The sequence below is a fragment of the Bos indicus genome, chromosome 9 (genome assembly GCF_029378745.1).
Source record: "Bos indicus isolate NIAB-ARS_2022 breed Sahiwal x Tharparkar chromosome 9, NIAB-ARS_B.indTharparkar_mat_pri_1.0, whole genome shotgun sequence".
Lineage (NCBI taxonomy): Eukaryota > Metazoa > Chordata > Mammalia > Artiodactyla > Bovidae > Bos > Bos indicus.
In genome coordinates, this window is record NC_091768.1 from 15,061,028 (window position 1) to 15,078,843 (window position 17,816).

Consider the following 17,816-nt stretch of genomic DNA (forward strand, 5'->3'; position numbering starts at 1 on the left):
CTTTGTCAACAAAGGTCCATCTAGTCCTGGCTATGGTTTTTCCAGTGGTCATGTATGGATGTGAGAGTTGGACTGTGAAGAAAGGTGAGTGCCGAAGAATTGATGCTTTTGAACTGTGGTGTTGGAGAAAACTCTTGCGAGTACTTTGGACTGCAAGGAGATCCAACCAGTCCATTCTGAAGATCAGCCCTGGGATTTCTTTGGAAGGAATGATGCTAAAGCTGAAACGCCAGTACTTTGGTCATCTTATGTGAAGAGTTGACTCATTGGAAAAGACTCTGATGCTGGGAGGGATTGGGGGCAGGAGGAGAAGGGGACGACAGAGGATGAGATGGCTAGATGGCATCACTGACTCGATGGACATGAGTCTGAGTGAACTCCGGGAGTTGGTGATGGACAGGGAGGCCTGGCATGCTGGGACTCATGGAGTCGCAAAGAGTTGGACACAACTGAGCGACTGAATTGAACTGGTGGCTCAGACGGTAAAGCGTCTGCCTGCAATGCGGGAGACCGGGGTTCAATCCCTGGATTGGGAAGATCGCCTGGAGAAGGAAATGGCAACCCACTCCAGTACTCTTGCCTGGAAAATTCCACGGACTGAGGAGCCTGGTAGGCTACAGTCCATGGGGTCACAAAGAGTCAGACAGGACTGAGTGACTTCACTTTCACTTTCACTTTGAGAAGAGAGGAATACATTCAAGTCTATAGCTATCGCGGAATCCTATGGCAGGCCCTTGACATGCTTTCCCAGCCTTGATGTCTTTGAAAGTTTAATTTGAGATTGCTTATAACATTTTCCAGGAGAGCCAACTTAAAGGAGCCTGTATGATCAATTGTTGTTGCTGTTTAGTCGCTAAGTCCCGTCCAGCTCTTTTTGACCCTATGGACGGTACCCCGCCAGGCTCCTCTGTCCATGGGATTTTCCAGGTGAGAATACTGGAGTGGGTTGGAGTTTACCATTCTACCAGACAGAGCAGTCCTCAGAGCTTTCTCAAGGACTGCTGGGTTATAATCCTCAGGCTGGCTCAAATAAAATTTTCCATTTTTTTCCTTAGATTGACTACAGTTAAGTCCCCTACATACAAACTTTCAAGTTTTGAAGTTTTAAAGATGCAAACATGCTTTCACGTGTCCAATCACGTCACGTGTCTGGAACACACTGTCACGTGCGTGCATCCTCTGCAAGTAGCTGTGCTTTTGTGTACTTTAATGCACAGTACTGTATAGAGCACAGTAGCACAGTAGCACAGTATCTTTACTTCAAGCGAGATTTGCAAGAGGATATCTTCATTGAACTTCTTACTGTGCAGCACGAGGAGCTTACTAAGGAAGACCTGATGGAATGGAGGCCCAAAGAAAGAACAAAGGGAGACAAGAGGAAGAACAAGTAACTAAAGAAATTTATGACACAAGAAATAGGAAGGGGATTTTCTCTATTTGAGGAGGCACTGATAATTTTATTTTTTTACTATTTTATTGGCTGTGCCAGGTCTTATTTGCAGCAAGCAGAGTCCTCCATCTTTGTGTGTATCTGTAGTTGTAGCATGTGAAATCTTAGTTGCAGCATGCAGGATGTAGTTCTTGGACACAGGGCCAAACCCGGGCCCCTTGCATCAGGTGCAAAGTCTCAGCCATTGGACACCAGGGAGGTCCCAGAGGAGACACTGTTAGCTTTTGAGGCACGGGACCCAAACGTGGAATGGTACACAAAGATTGCAGAATGCAATCCAATGTCATCTATGTTGAGAAAAAAGATCTACTACCCAGACGTCATTGGATCATTTTTTCTAAAGGATGGGCAGAACTGAACCCAGTAAGGAACCAGAACCTGTACCATCAATGTCAGGGGGGAGTGAAACTGCAGCTTGCCCTCTGTCTCCCATCGCTGACGATCCTTCAGCTCTGCCATCTCCCACCCCATCTCCCTCCTCCAGTCAGCGACTCTTCTTGCCTGTTCACTTGATGCCAGCCCCTGTGTGCAGCTGGCATACTACTCTACTTTTAAGGTACTGTACTGTAAGATTAAAAATGTTTTCTTTATTTTTGTGTTTGTTTTTTATGTATTATTTGTGAAAAGTATTATAAACCTATTATGGTACAGTAATATATAGCCACATGTGTTAGTTAACTAGTTAGTTAACCGAGGCTAACTTGGACTTTGATACAAATTGCACTTACGAATGCACTCTCGAAACAGGCCTCGTTTGTATGTAGGGGACTTACTGTATTGATTAATTTTTCTTCAGGAATATAATCTGATTTCTTGTATTTATTGCAACAGAACTTGATCCAAACTGTTTTTAAAGTTAATCTTTTTCTGCTTTTTATGTAGGGTATTTACTAAACTTTCAGATAGGCATTTAAGAAAATCCTTTTGTTCTCACACTGAGATTGTCTAATTAGCCTGAGGTCATTGACTGTGATAAAGATTTTGCAAATCCATGAATAACCGAAAACAGTAGTCAGAAAGACAAGTCAAACAAGATACTTTAATGGTTAATCTCATTAGAGGAAAGATAATGACACCAAAATTCCTAGTAGGAGGTCTAAGAACTTTGTTTGGGGAAGGAAATAAGGTTCCATTTCTCATAGTTCTACATCGTTTCTCGGCCTTTTAGCTAAGATCAAGTGTAGTCTCATAATTCTACACACTCCTTAAATGAAAGAATACAATTCTAATGAAACCTCAGGCTCCATAACTTCCACTGTGTGGCTTGCTTAGTTACTCAGTCGTGTCTGACTCTTTGTGACCCCATTAACTACATAGCCTGCCAGGCTCCTCTATTCATGGGGTTTTCCAGCAAGAATACTGGAGTGGGTTGCCATTCCCTTCTCCAGGGGATCCTCCCAAGGCAGGGATTGAACCCAAGTCTCCTGCACTGAAGGCAGAGTCTTTACCATCTGAGCCACCAGGGGATCTTCCCTCCATTGTGTAGAACCTTGTCAGTTACTTCCCATGGTATGTATTTTTCCATCAATTATCAATTATGGGTGCCATTAGTTATAGATAAGGTCTTCCTTTCAAATGTAACATTACAGTTTCTTGTTTGACAGCCAACTGACATATGTGTAACAGTGAAATTATTTTTTCAAAGGGGAAGGGCTATGAAGGAAAGAGACTTTACTTACTCCGTGAGAATCATTCAAGAGATGCAGGAAAGTAGAATCTTAAAAATATTAATCTCTTACAAATCACATGTTGGACTGTTTTTAGACTTGAACTTACTTTGTGCCATTACTCCAAATACTAAGTTGTTGGAAGTTTGGAGGGAATGGGTATTGCAGGCATTTCATCTTTCTTTGTTTGTTTGTTTTTTTTTTTGAAACACTTGGGCCACTACTATCTATTAAGTTACTCATTTTTTAAAATGATTTTTATTTACTTATTTATATGTGGCTGTGCTGCATGGCTTTTTATCTCATTGTGGTGAGTAGGGGCTGCTCTCCAGTTTCAGTGTGCAGGCTTCTCATTGCAGTGGCTTCTCTTGTCGCAGAGCGTGGGCTCTTGGGCAGCGGGCTTCAGAAGTTGTGGCCCATGGGCTCACATGGTTGTGGCTCCCGGGCTCCAGAGCACAGGCTCAACAATTGTGGTGCACAGGCTTCATTGCTCTGCGGCATGTGGGATCTTCCCGGTTCAGAACCCATGACTCCTGCATTGCCAGGTGGATTCTTTACCTCTGAGCCACCAGGGAAGCCCCATTTATTTCTTTAAAGTAACTTTAACGTATACTTGAAGGATGACTTTCATAAGATGAACTTAAAAGTGAAAGTCAATTTTTACTGAGCCTGATTAGTTCCATTTTAGTAACTGGAACTGAATATTCAAGACAACAAACATCAAGCCCTCCCGGGATTTCTCCCTGACAAGCACACTGTAAGGAACAGGGTTTGGCACACTGTTCCACCACATCATTTTCATTGTCACCAAATCTCCTGGGAGGAAAAATCTGCACTCACTGTCTTAAACACCCAGATACTCAGTGACCCAGTGCTCCCAGAATTCAGACCTCTCCTCCACTGAAACTGCCTTGCTAGCTAATTCCTACTCAAACTTCAAGATTCAGGACAGTGGCCTGTTCAAGTCTTTGTCCCCTCAGACTGAGCTAGGAACTGTTCTCTGAGCATGTGGTAATATATACATATCTCTATACTTGCACTTACCATAGTAGCAAAAAGTATCTTTCTATACCTGTCTTTCCTACTAGGTATAAGCCTCTCAGGGTCAGAGATGTTTTTGTTAATTACTATATCTCCAATATCTGTCAAGGGAACTGGGACATAAAAGGAACTCAATAAACTTGTTGAATTAACTTGATCTACTTTGAATGAACTCACATTTGCGTGAGAAAGACAATTTACCAACAAACAATTGAAAAATAATGAGGTCAGTGGCATATAAAATGTGTGTTCAGGGTCTTATAGGGGGTCTGAGGAGGTACCACACCTTATCCTCTTTATGATGTCAAAAACTAAACTGTGAGGAAATGGATCCTAAGATCTGAGTGATATTGTGGTTCTCCACCCAGGAGAGAGGGCTTCCCTCTCTCAGTTGGTAAAGAATCCACCTGCAATGCAGGAGACCCCAGTTCGATTCCTGGGTCGGGAAGATCTGCTGGAGAAGCGATAGGCTACCCAGTCCAGTATTCTTGGGCTTCCCTTGTGGCTCAGCTGGTAATGAATCTGCCTGCAATTTGGGAGACCTGGATTCAATCCCTGGGTTGGGAAGATCCCCTGGAGAAGGGAAAGGCTACCCATTCCAGTATTCTGGCCTAGAGAATTCCATGGATTGTATACTCCATGGGGTCATAAAGAGTTGGACATGACTGAGTGACTTTCACTTCACCCAGGAGAGAATAGAACAAAAGATAAAGGGACATAGAGAAAGTTAAACCTTATACTGCACTTGTTATTAATGTTTTGCAAAACTGTATATATACCCTCGGTGACCATGCTCCTTTTCTTAAGCAAGATCTTAGCAGGTCACAATTTCCCTATGAACAGAGTTGTCTGGTACCCTCCTCTTCTGGGAGATGCTTGGTTTGTTAGCTTAGAGAGTCCCCTTGTCCCACTGACTACTTGCACTAATGCTCTATGTGGGAACCAATGCTTGCTTCCTTTGTGTCTCAAAAATGGCTGAATACATCTCCCTTGTTTTGGTAGCCTAGACCATCTGGTGATCTGATAAAATGAGGGCCTTTTGTCCCTGCAGAGTGAGTCAATGAGTGTTGAGACTTTTGTTTCATCCAGATATTCTGCCTCTGAAAACTTCAGTGGGTACAGAGGCTTCTGCACGGGAAGAATCACCAGGCAAGTCAATTTGGTGAGGAAGATCTAGCCCAGAACACACTGCTAAAGGAGCAGCTCTTTGGGATTAGGAGTCAATTACCAAGTGCCTACAAAGCACGCTGCCGTTTTGACTATGCACATGCCTCACTCTCAAGGAGGAGAGACAAACAGGAGTGAGAGTCAGTCAGAAAAACCCCAACTGACTATGTGCTTATGGTCATGGAAAACCATGAGGCAAGGCAGCTGGGAGAAGGAATTATATTGCCCTTTGCAAACATTTATTCAGTATCTTGTATTCACTCTGAGAATATGCAAGTCCTGCCCTTGAGAAACTTACAGTCAAACTAGAGAGACAGCATTGTGTCCTAGTGCTAGTCAACATAAGGCAGAAAGAGAAAAAAGGACTCCTGAAGAGAAAGAAAAAGAAAGACTTTATTCTTAGAGGTGCTTATCTCTGAAAGAGATGCTAGAAATAATGCCAGGCAAAACTAAAGAACTGATTATCTTTTTAAAAAAATTGGGCACTGCAGAGAACTGGGTTCCTACTGTTTTCTGTGGATCAGGTTGTGATCCGGCTGTGCCAGGAAAGTTGCAGTCACTAGGGTTGCTCCAGCTGATTGACATCTTTCAAGGGTCAGGAAGATCCCCTGGAGAAGGAAAAGGCAATCCACTTCAGTCTTCTTGCCTGGACAATCCCATGGACAGAGGAACCTGACAGGCTACAGTCCAGGGTCACTCGGACATGACTTAGTGACTAAGCAGCAACAATAGGTTCCTTGGGATTCACTGAATACAAATTATAAATGTGGAGTTTAATGACATTCAAGAAAAAATAAAAGAGTTCTGTGCAGTGTGTCCTATTGCCAACAAACATAAAGCCCAGATAAGTTGCTCTGGTTTCTCTATACCTAGGGGAAGCACCTGTTCTCATTAAAAGTGACTCTAGCTCAGGGCTCAGAGACGATAATCTATTTGAGCATATATGATGGAAAGCCTGGACCTCTTCTCTTGGGAAGTCATGAAATAAACAGTCTTTTGGCAAGTGCTCTTAAACCATGTACCCCAAAGGGCTCCACACCTCCAAGAAGAGAAGCCAAAGAGCTGTTCTTGTGGTCAAGACTCCTAACATCTGCAGCTTTCCTGTGGAAGGCATCTTTGTGTAGACAGCAGCCTTGCCTGGTTTTTGGATATGTGTATCTTTAAATAATAAATAAGAGAAACCCATTCCTTTGTCTCAAATAAGGCAAAGATAAGTTTCAGATTGGCTATGGCAAGGGACCACCATTTCTGGCACAAGGCTGGCAAATAAAGAGATCAGAGCACAACCCCACCATTATCCCCACCCCACTTTTCTGAAACCATTATCCAGCTGCCTATGTGGGGGCCAGGCTGACAGTTGCTGGCAAAACCTCAGGAGCATTTGCTCTGCTGAGCAATCTACCTTTAGACAGACAGTGGAAAGCAGGGGGAAGTATCTGAATGTTGATCAACAAAGCATTTGGGGGAGACTAATGGATAAGGGAAACCCTGTAACCAGTTCCATCTCTTGGTGTCTTGTAGGGACTCAAACCATGATGTAACACAGAGAAAAAGCCTCTCTCATTTTGGGAGATCTGCTATTTGACTTATGTTTATTCACACTGAAACACACCATATTTTAAAGAAAATATGAAATGCAGAGGGGAAATCTATTTTAAAGCAAATAATTTTAAGTAAAAAGAAGGTCAAATATTCATTTTAAATTATTTTAATTTGATAACTATTATGTTCCAATTCAAAAAAGAATATTGCACAAATGCTTTTGTATCACAATCGTTATTTTTTCTCACCCTGGTGAGATTTTGACAAACATAGTTGGCTTTGGGAAATAACATAGAGAATGTCTTAATTGGTTTAGTAATTTCAATAGCCTGTGAAAAAAATGAAAGTAGGATATTACATTCATAGAAAAGACAAGTATATATCCACAAATTCACCTGGCTGTAGTGAAAAATAATAAGCTTTTCATGGATTTAATAAAACTTAAAGAAGACAAAATTGAGAATGCTGTGAAAATAGAATGCAGCTCACAAACTTTTCAATGCAATCCTTTGCTTTCGAAAATCCATTAGACCTGCAAGACTTCTAAGAATATTTGATCACATTATAAATCTCTCATATTGGAAAAGTTAACATCTGATATTTTTAAAGCAAAAATCTAAATAAATACAGACCTGAATTGTTCAAATAACAAAATCTGTGAATGGTGAGGTAAAATTACCAAAATAACATGAACAAACAAAAAGAAAACAACACCAGAAAAAAAAATGAATCTTGTTACGGCACTGATAAACATTTCTGTCTAAATTTATGGATATATGACATTTTCTCTAGGTAACAAATACAGTTTTCATCAGTTATGTAGTAAATGCTGAAAATTTAAGAAAATAAAAATTTTAGTGGTCAGCAAGCAAAAATAATTCCACGAAACTCTCCCCATTTTTATGAATTCATTACAGCAATTTTTATTGTTCTTCTTTTTTGCCTTCTAATTAATATTTTTAGCAGAGGCATAGCACTGGAGTCCAGAGGCACATATATGCCTCAGGTGCCAGATGTTTTTTTAAAAAACTTCCATCTTGCATTTTTGGTGTTTTTAGAATTGTTGCTCATCACATTCATGAACACACCCTACTCTAGCTATACTTTTAATTTATTTCCAGGGAAATTCAACCACAGTATAGAGAAAAAAGGCACAACCATATTAATTACATTGTTTAACACACCATTTTATACTTCCTTTGTCACTGGTTTTTAGAAGCTGTGAGTTACTTCAATAGCGTTGGTGTTTCTGTTAATGTTTAAGCTATATATTCCACATCATGATTTTTTTTCAAATGGTCGTCCTAAGATACAATTAATTCTTCACATTTTGTGACCATTCCAGGCACCTGATATCTGGAATATTGACAACTAACTTCATCAAACCTTAATGTTTTATGAAATACTTGTAAAAAAATCTTTGTAATCAATACTGTCAGAACACATTCTCCTATCAAAAAGAAAAGGGCAACATAATGAATTAGTTCAACTATGCACCTTAATCTGGAAACACTGATTATGACTCTGCTTCAGAAAACATAATTATTCCATTCAAAATGGATTGTCATTCATACTGATGATTGGAGATTTACTTAAAATAAAACATATAGAAATTATGTGAGCCTGGGATGGTGCCAGGATTGAACACGGGGGCTTTTTCAGTTGGATATTGATAAGGGAATGGCAACCCACGCCAGTGTTCTTGCCTGGAGAACCCCATGGACATGGGAGCCAGGTGGGCTCCAGCCCATGGGGTCACAAAGGGTCAGACTCGACTGAGCAAGTAACATTTTCACACTTTCGTTGGAGTATGACTATTTATGATCTTGTTTGTTTATTCACTAGATAAAGACTTCTGTGTTTATTTTCTATTCATTTTTTAATACTTTATTATTTTTGTCAAGACACTTTTTTATTACTTTAGATTAATTTTACTCATCTGTCACTCACATTCCATTAGAGTTTAAAGAAAGGACTTAATCATAGCAGGGGCAGAAAAGAGCAACCATCTGAGTTGCCCTGATCACACCATCATCCTCTACAAATTTCATTATAAATGCAGGAGAAACAAAATCTTTAGACCCAAATATACATAAGTTACTCGTAATATTTTAAATTAACATCAAGTAATATTTAAAGTTTTATCATCTAGCCTTTTCACTCTTTGTGTAATAAAATTCTCACAAGTTAAGAAAGTTATCTGCTTCAAAATAAATTCTGTGGTATATCAGAATATTTTTGCCATCAGAAGTATAAGCATTGGCAAATAGGGAATTTAACTGTGAGTCGAAAAATATAGCAATACTAAATAAAACCCCCTTCTCACTGAAATGGCCAGTTCAGAAACATTTTCAGAAATCAAAACCCATAACAATTTTTAAAATCTTCACACATACACACTCTAGTTTCATTAATCAGTCATGAAAGCCCTGCATGTCTGTAATTCGTTCGCAATTATTCATGCTAAGACAAACCCACTGTAGCATTTCTCTTACTTACAAAACTCATAACTGATTTTACATAAAATACACTTATTTAATTTTTAATACCTACTGAATGTGACTTGCTAATTCCACAAGGTATACCTTAAAACCTAATGTTTCTGTTCCATAGATTCAGTGTGTATTCCCCTCATGGCCTCAGGAACCTGGGTAATGTGGACCAGAGAAATGGGCCAATAGTATTGCCTGTGTGCTTTCTAGTTATCCTTGTGATGCTAACAAGCATTCTTTCTTTAATCTCGATAAAGTGACATGATACATGATTTATGCTCCTAGAACCTGATGTGTCAACTCCTCATTCGTCTTCAAAATGATCTTTTTAAAGACCTTATTGAAAACATATCCATATTAACAAAATCTTTTCTAAAAAAAGCTACACCATTAGAGTTTCAAGTAGTTTTCTGATGCATATTTTCACATAAACCTAAATTCAACAGCAGGTCTGACACTGAGATTTGATTAATGCATATTGTGCTTTGAATCTTTAAAGAATATATTATCTAACCTATAGGGGATTATGAAAACATGTCCAAATCCTAGCTATCAAGAAAAAAGTTTATGTATCTTGGGATTTCTTTTACCACTTTTAAAAAAATGCTGATAGTATCTAGGTCAGTTTTTATTTTCACGTTTTCCTTTGGATAGATTGTGAGGAATAATCTAATATCACAGTCTTTATTATACATCCTGTACATGTAAGTACATAATGCAAACAGACATACAATAGAACTGTCAGCAAAAGCTGTTCCTTTAAGGCTTACTGGTAAAACTCACACAGCTCCTTCTATTAATTTGTTCCATATGAAAACAAATTCATCCAGGGTTTTGGGCACAGAACACCAGAAAGAGCAACCTTAAAAAAAACTGGCTTAAGTATTTAAAATTGAACTCTTAAATCACAGTTGTTTGTTAGTGGTGAACCATGATCAGAACCAGAGAATTGTACAAACAATAATAACAGATCTTCTAGGACCTCCTGCTTTGGTTTTACCTCTTGAATTTACCCTATAGAATGTTGTACTTTATTTTTCTTTTTTTTTTCAGGAATAGCAAATTTATAGAATAAAATAAGCAGAGCTTACGATTTTGAATGCACCAATACCAATACTTTGGTGAACTGACAGTGTAGTCTACAAATACATGTGCCATAGACTATGAAGAAGGAAACACTTTAGGAAAAAATAATCACATTACAAAGTGTATTATAAAAATAAATTACACAGCATGTGCCCGTGGACCTGAAAGCTTTGCCAAAGGAAGAGAAATTTGACACAAAGATTGAATTGCTCTTGCTACCTATTTTTATATTATCAGCAAAACCATTTTCAGCTTTTATGTTTATATCCTCAAAAAAAAAAATTTCACTGGAAGAAGGAAATTATTTCCAGTAGTGATCAGTAGCATGGAGGACCTTAGTGATGGTGGAGGGCTGGAGATATATTATCCATTCAACAGGGATTCAGAGGAAATACGCACACCCAGTATGTGCTTGGTTTACCATTTCATCTTGAGTTCATACGCAACTGGTGGATGATGATGCTTTCTATAAAGAGAAGAAAGATACAGCATTTTCAATTAGACTGAAACTCACATCAGTAGTTTACATGAGGGTCAACACCATACCATTTCATTGACAGACGGTAGGCATTAAACAACAAAACAAAAACAGGTGCATGCACCCAGTAGCTTCTCTGGAAGTTCTGTCCTATTCTTGGGTAACTTCTTTATATTGACATAGGAGATTTACCTCTAAAATTCTTAAAGCCTTTTAGAAACCATGTCTAATATTCTAACAATATTCGAACAGTTTTACCCAAGGAAAGCCCCGGACACAAAGACAATAATTACTATAGACGAGTCGCATAATGGAAACCAGACTATTTCCTAGAATTTTTGTTCTGAATGATATTCACATACTTTTATTTTTTTTATATCTGTGGTCTTGAATTTTAATAAGGAAATATTTATTTTATTCCCAGGAAGTCACTAGATAATATTTATGTTTATTCTCAGGAATAATAATAATATTTATATTATTATAAATAATATTTATTCCCAAGAAGTCGCTAAATACAGATGACTCATTCTTGTCTCTGCTTCTTTTTGTATAATCCACCTGGGAAGATGCTTTATAATTCTTCATATGTTTTTCAATTGAAATTCATTTTATAAAAGTAAATAAAAATAGATTGAGATAGTAATTAGAACAGAACCAGCAAAAACAAGTGTGTAATATTTATATTTATTTGATTTATTTCACTTTTATCTTAACCTTTATGCCTTTATGAACATGTATCTTTTTTTTTTTTTTCTTTTCATTGTGTCATTGAGGTACTATATGCCCATCACTGCTGGGCATGGGTTTCCCAGGTAGCCCTAGAGGTAAAGAACCTACCTGCCAATGTAGAAGAGCTAAGAGATGCAGTTTGACCACTGGGTGGGGAAGATATCCTGGAGGAAGGCATGGCAACCCACTCCAGTATTCTGGCCTGGAGCAATCCCTGGACAAAGGACCCTGGCAGGCTCCAATCCATAGGATCGCAGAGTCGGACATGACTGAAGCCACTTAGCACTCATGCACTGCTGGGCATGGAACTACATTGGTGAGCAAAATGAAGCATGATCCTGCATTTGCTGCCATTATAAACAGCAGAGGAAATAAATAACTAAGCCTCAAGTGGTTTCTCTGCCTGAAAAATGTATTGCCTCCCTGGAAGGCAATGGCACCCCACTCTAGTTCTCTTGCCTGGAAAATCCCATGGATGGCGAAGCCTGGTAGGCTGCAGTCCATGGGGTCGCTAAGAGTCGGACGCGACTGAGAGACTTCCCTTTCACTTTTCACTTTCATGCATTGGAGAAGGAAATGGCAACCCACTCCAGTGTTCTTGCCTGGAGAATCCCAGGGACGGGGGAGCCTGGTGGGCTGCCGTTTATGGGGTCGCACAGAGTCGGACACGACTGAAGCGACTTAGCAGCTGCAGCAGCAACTAACGTCGGGCTTCCCAGGTGGCTCAGTGGTAAAGAATCTGCCTGCCAGTGAAGGAGATGCAGGAGACATAGGTTCAATCCCTGGGTTGGGAAGATCCCCTAGAGACGAAATGACCCGCTCCAGTATTCTGGCCTAGGAAATCCCATGGACAGAGGAGCCTGGTGGCCTACAGTCCTTGGGGTTGCAAAGAGTCCACACGATTTAGCGACTGAGCATGCGGTATGCTCACAAACATTAATTGAAGCACACTAGTTCACTTTCACTTTTCTGCATTGGAGAAGGAAATGGCAACCCACTCCAGAGTTCTTGCCTGGAGAATCCCAGGGATGGGGGAGCCTGGTGGGCTGCCGTCTATGGGGTCTCAACAGAGTCAGACACAACTGAAGCGACTTAGCAGCAGCAGCAGCAGCATGTTGTAGACCTAGAGGTTTACTTCACACTGACCACTAGGTGGAGATATTTCCACTCCGTCTCTTGACCTTTCTGAATTGAATTTGGGATAAACAAATAAGCAAAGTAAAATGAAATACTTAAATCTTTTATATACTTAATAGTAACTAGTTATGAATGTTTTGCAAAACTTTTAAGACATATATGTGATTTTTCACTGTACCAGAAACTCGGAAAAATCATTAGCTCATTTTGTCTTTTGAAAGTTGTTCTAGCCTCAATTTTTTTCAACATTTAAAAATGAATTAAAATCTTCGGGTAAAGACTGAAAACACTAAATAAAATATTATGTAGTTAAAAATCAGATCTCAAAAAAAAAATCAGATCTCTTTTTTAATTTAAAAATTAAAATGCTATTTCCTACTCAACACTGTTTGTTTTTTTTTTTAATTTTTTAGAGTCGTTTTCAAAGAGTAAAAACACATAGGTCTCAGACCTCCCTAACAGAATTCAAGTATCTTCCCCATTTTCCTCCCCTAAAAGACTACAGGAAACATATGTTTAAAAGAGTGAAATCTAGAATTGTTCTTATTGCAGATATAATTCAGAAGGTGTTTGCCTTGTTTCTTCACTAAATTCTCTCTCAAGTCCCTGGCAGGACTAATATTTTGTTTTACTGTGATACCTTCTTCTCTCCCCTTAAGTGTACAAACCTCTAAATTCCTAGATTTGTCTTCTCCTAATCCTAGAGTTTTGTAGTCTCAGTAATAATAATAGCTTTTCAAGATACATGCACCCCAGTATTCATTGCAGCACTATTTACAATGGCTGGGACATGGAAGCAACCTAAGTGTTCACTGACAGAGGAGTGGATAAAGAAAAAGTGGTACATATATACAAGGGAATCCTACTCAGCCTACTACTAGTTTAAAAGCACAAACTAATGCCATATGCAGCAACATGGATAGGCGTAGAGATTGTCATACTGAATGAAGTAAGTCAGACAGAAAGATAAATAACAAATTATATCACTTATATGTGGAATCTTTAAAAAAATGATACAAATGAGCTTGTTTACAAAACAAAAATAGTCACAGATATAGAAAACAATTTTATGGTTACCAATGGGCAAATGGCGAGGGGGGATAAATTGGGAGATTGGGATTAACATATGCCCACTACTATATTTACAATCAATAATAAGGGCCTACTGTATAGCAGAGGGAACTCTACTCAAAACTCTTTAATGGCCTATATGGGAAAAGAATCAAAGAATCTAAAGAAGAGTGGAAACATATCTATATCTATATCTATATATAAAGCAGATTCACTTTGTTGTACACCTGAAACTAACACAACATTTTAAATCAACTGTACTCCAATAAAATAATAATAATAGATCTTCAGATTAGTATTTGGTAAAAATACATATGGCAAAAGAGTCCATATATAGAAACAATATCTTCATTGGACCATTATATTTTATTATTATTTTTAAGGTTAACAAACTGGTAATCCATGCATGGTATTATATATTAATGCTATTAATCAGATTATGTTACTAAAAAAGACTATCTCAAAAATACTTGATAATGCCAAATAAGAGAGCTTATTTTATTTAATTCAACTTAATAATAAAAGATGGTATTTAATATTTATGCACATACAATTTACTTAAAAGAATACAATTAAACCCGTTATTTTATTTTATATAGTGACATATTTTACTTTGCTTCTAAATATAGTGAGACAAGATCTATATGACAGTGACTTTATCATTTGAAACTTATTAAGGATATTTACTAAATCTATGTTTGCTTGTTATCTACATTTTCTCCAAATCTATAAACTGACTCAGATAAGAATCTCCCAGCCAATGCACAAACTTGTGAGAAAATTTTTTAAAAAGTTGTTTTAATGCATTAAATTTTGAGGTGACTCATTACACAGCAAAGCTGTCTGATTCAGAGGGAATCATGGTTGCCAGCAAAAAATAATAATAATAATAAAATAAAAGTGCTTTGGAGAAGGAAATGGCACCCCACTCCAGTACTCTTGCCTGGAAAATCCCACGGATGGAGGAGCCTGGTGAGCTGCAGTCCATGGGGTCGCTAGGAGTTGGAAAAGACTGAGTGACTTCACTTTCACTTTTCACTTTCATGCATTGGAGAAGGAAATGGCAACCCACTCCAGTGTTCTTGCCTGGAGAATCCCAGGGACGGGGGAGCCTGGTGGGCTGCTGTCTATGGGGTTGCACAGAGTCAGACACGACTGAAGTGACTTAGCAGCAGCAGCAGCAAAAGTGCTTTAGGGATTAGTACCATTATTTGTCTGTTTTTTTAAGGTGGGATTTCCAAGTCCCTTCCTGTTTCTTTATGATTTAGTACGATAAGATAATATTACAAACTTTACTGAAGTTATAAATTCTGTCAGCAAATCTTAATTTATCTTCGATTCTGTCCTCAACTCAGAATAAGATCCAAATAGAGGACCAAAGCCTCTATCAGCAAACTCAAAAGAGCAAAGCACTTAAATCTGGGGCCCTCTGATGTGTAGGTATTTAATAACAATTTCTGTTTTTCTAATTGAAAAAAGAACTGCTGCTGCTGCTAAGTCGCTTCAGTCGTGTCTGACTCTGTGCGACCCCATAGATGGCAGTCCACCAGGCTCCCCTGTCCCTGGGATTCTCCAGGCAAGAACACTGGAGTGGGTTGCCATTTCCTTCTCCAATGCATGAAAGCGAAAAGTGAAAGTGAAGTCACTCAGTCGTGTCCGACCCTCAGCGACCCCATGGACTGCAGCCCACCAGGCTCCTCTGTCCATGGGATTTTCCAGGCAAGAGTACTGGAGTGGGGTGCCATTGCCTTCTCGGAAAGAAGAACAAGACTTCTAAATCTTAATCAGCATATACATATGGGTTCATTGCATTCTTACATATAATTTTATATTAACAGTTGATCAAAGAACTTACAGACGTTTTCCATTATATATTTCTCTTGTGTTACCTTGAGGTTTTTTTTTCTTAAGAAATTTCAGGTAACACATTAAATACATTGTTTGCTCTCATGATATTATTGTGAAATGATGTGGCTTATGAATTCATTCTTTTATTACACTAGCTGTTAAATGACTTCCATGGAAAGGATGCATTGTTGTTGTCGTTGTTCAGATGCTAAGTTGTGTCCGACTCTTCGGGACCCCATGAACTGCAGCCCGCCAGGCTTCCCTGTCCTTCACCACCTCCCTGAGCTTGCTCAAAGTCATGTCCATGGAGTGAGTGATGCCAGCCCACCATCTCATCCTCTGTTGTCCCCTTCTCCTCCTTCCCTCAATCTTTCCCAGCATCAGGGTCTTTTCCAATGAGTTGGCTCTTTGCATCAGGTGGCCAAAGTATTGGAGCTTCAGCTTCAGCATCAGTCCTTCCAATGAATATTCAGGGTTGATTTTCTTTAGGATTGACCAGTTTGATCTTGCAGTCCAAGGGACTCTCAAGAGTCTTCTCCAGCACACAGTTTGAAAGCATCAATTTTTTGGCACTCAGCCTTCTTTATGATCCAACTCTCACATCCATACATGACTACTGGAAAAACCATAGCTTTGACTATGTGGACCTTTGTCAATTCCTAATTACACTTGAGTTCTGTCCTTACAAGCATGACTTATTTATCCTCCATGGGTGGTATCCCCAAAAGTCCTGGCCAGTCAGATATCTTGAGATCCAAAGCCGTATACACAAGACAGGATTGGGGGGAAATTTGGGGGAGAATGTCTCTTGAGTGCTAGCGTGGGGCAACCTGGCAACAAATTAAATTCTAATTCCTCCCAGGAGAGCCCCTTCAGCTAAGGAGTAAGACAGATGTATTCCCTGCAAAGTCAGTGCCTTCCTCCTGACCAATGCCTATGTTCATGCTCTGCCAAACTCAAGAGAACCCTTGCGCTCTAAATTTTAAAAATCGGCTCTAGTAAATGAGACCACATCACTTAGAAAGCCTCCAAACTCACCCACCAGAGCAAAAGTTTGACTTGTAGCAGGACTTTGCATTAGTAAAGAAGGGCTGCTTCATTCACAGGAAACCACACACTAAGTTACAGGAAACGGTTTCTGTTGGTTTCTGCATCAACTTGGCTGGTGGATGATGGCCTGTTCCCCTGTTCCATGGCCCCTGCTCCCAGGGGATCTGCTTAGAGAGCCAGACACTGGCTTAGGGCTCTACTGTTCTTCCTACTTTCTTCCTTCTTCCTGGAGTTTCCTTCTACCAAACCCCAGCTTTGAACTTGCTGCCTGCCCTCCTGCAAAAATATCCTAGTTCTCTATACCTTTTAGAAGTAGGAGTGCCCAGATATTGTTTACTTTTAAGGTTTGATAAACTGCTTTTGTATTCAGTCTTGTTATTATCACATTCAGACATTAATCAGAGTTCTGATAAAACATCTGTTTTAAATAGGAAGTCCAATAAACTTCCTCTGTGGGCTTGGACTTGTAGTCCTTCTCTTGGATTCAGCTCAACTAATTAAAAACACTTCCGCTAATCAGTTCTGTCGTTTGTTTCAGGAAACTTTTGAAGCAGATGACACAACGTCTCTGGAGGTTTCTCAACCACGTAAGAGTTTATTTGTTTCCTTCCAGAACATTTCCCACTCCATCATCAGACCAAGTCCTCGCCTCCCCAATCCCCTCCCTGCTCCTAGGTGGCAGGAGTTACTAATCATCACAGTTATGACTGATAGCTTCTTTTTCAGGCAAGCTAGTTGTTCTCTCTCACACAGATTACTGTTCCCCAGATACAAATAAATCGGAACTAGTTATCCCATGCGTGCATGCCTGATAAGTCACTTCAGTCATGACCAACTCTTTACAACCCTATGAACTGTAGCCTGCCAGGCTCCTCTGTCCATGGGATTTCCCAGGCAAGAATACTGGAGGGGTTTGCCATGCCCTCCTCCAGGGGATCTGTCTAATCCAGGGATTGAAACTGCATCTCGTATGACTCCTGCATTGGCAGGTGTGTTCTTTACCACTAGCGCCATCTGGGAAGCCCAGCCACCTGGGAAGCCCTGTTATCTCATAG

At 39.5% G+C, this 17,816-nt stretch overlaps 1 protein-coding gene across 3 annotated transcripts in view; it reads right to left on the minus strand.

The window, feature by feature from the left end:
* Positions 1–7,017: 7,017 nt before the first annotated feature.
* FILIP1 (filamin A interacting protein 1) overlaps positions 7,018–17,816 on the minus strand; it is a 349,281-nt gene continuing 338,482 nt past the window's right edge. For all 3 annotated transcript variants that reach the window (XM_019967040.2, XM_019967042.2, XM_070795472.1), the window contains exon 7: positions 7,018–10,911. Coding sequence is in view for 1 of the 3 variants with exons in the window: in XM_019967042.2 (XP_019822601.1) it covers positions 10,871–10,911 (41 nt within the window). In the remaining 2 variants the exon portion in view is untranslated. The remainder of the gene's footprint in view (positions 10,912–17,816) is intronic.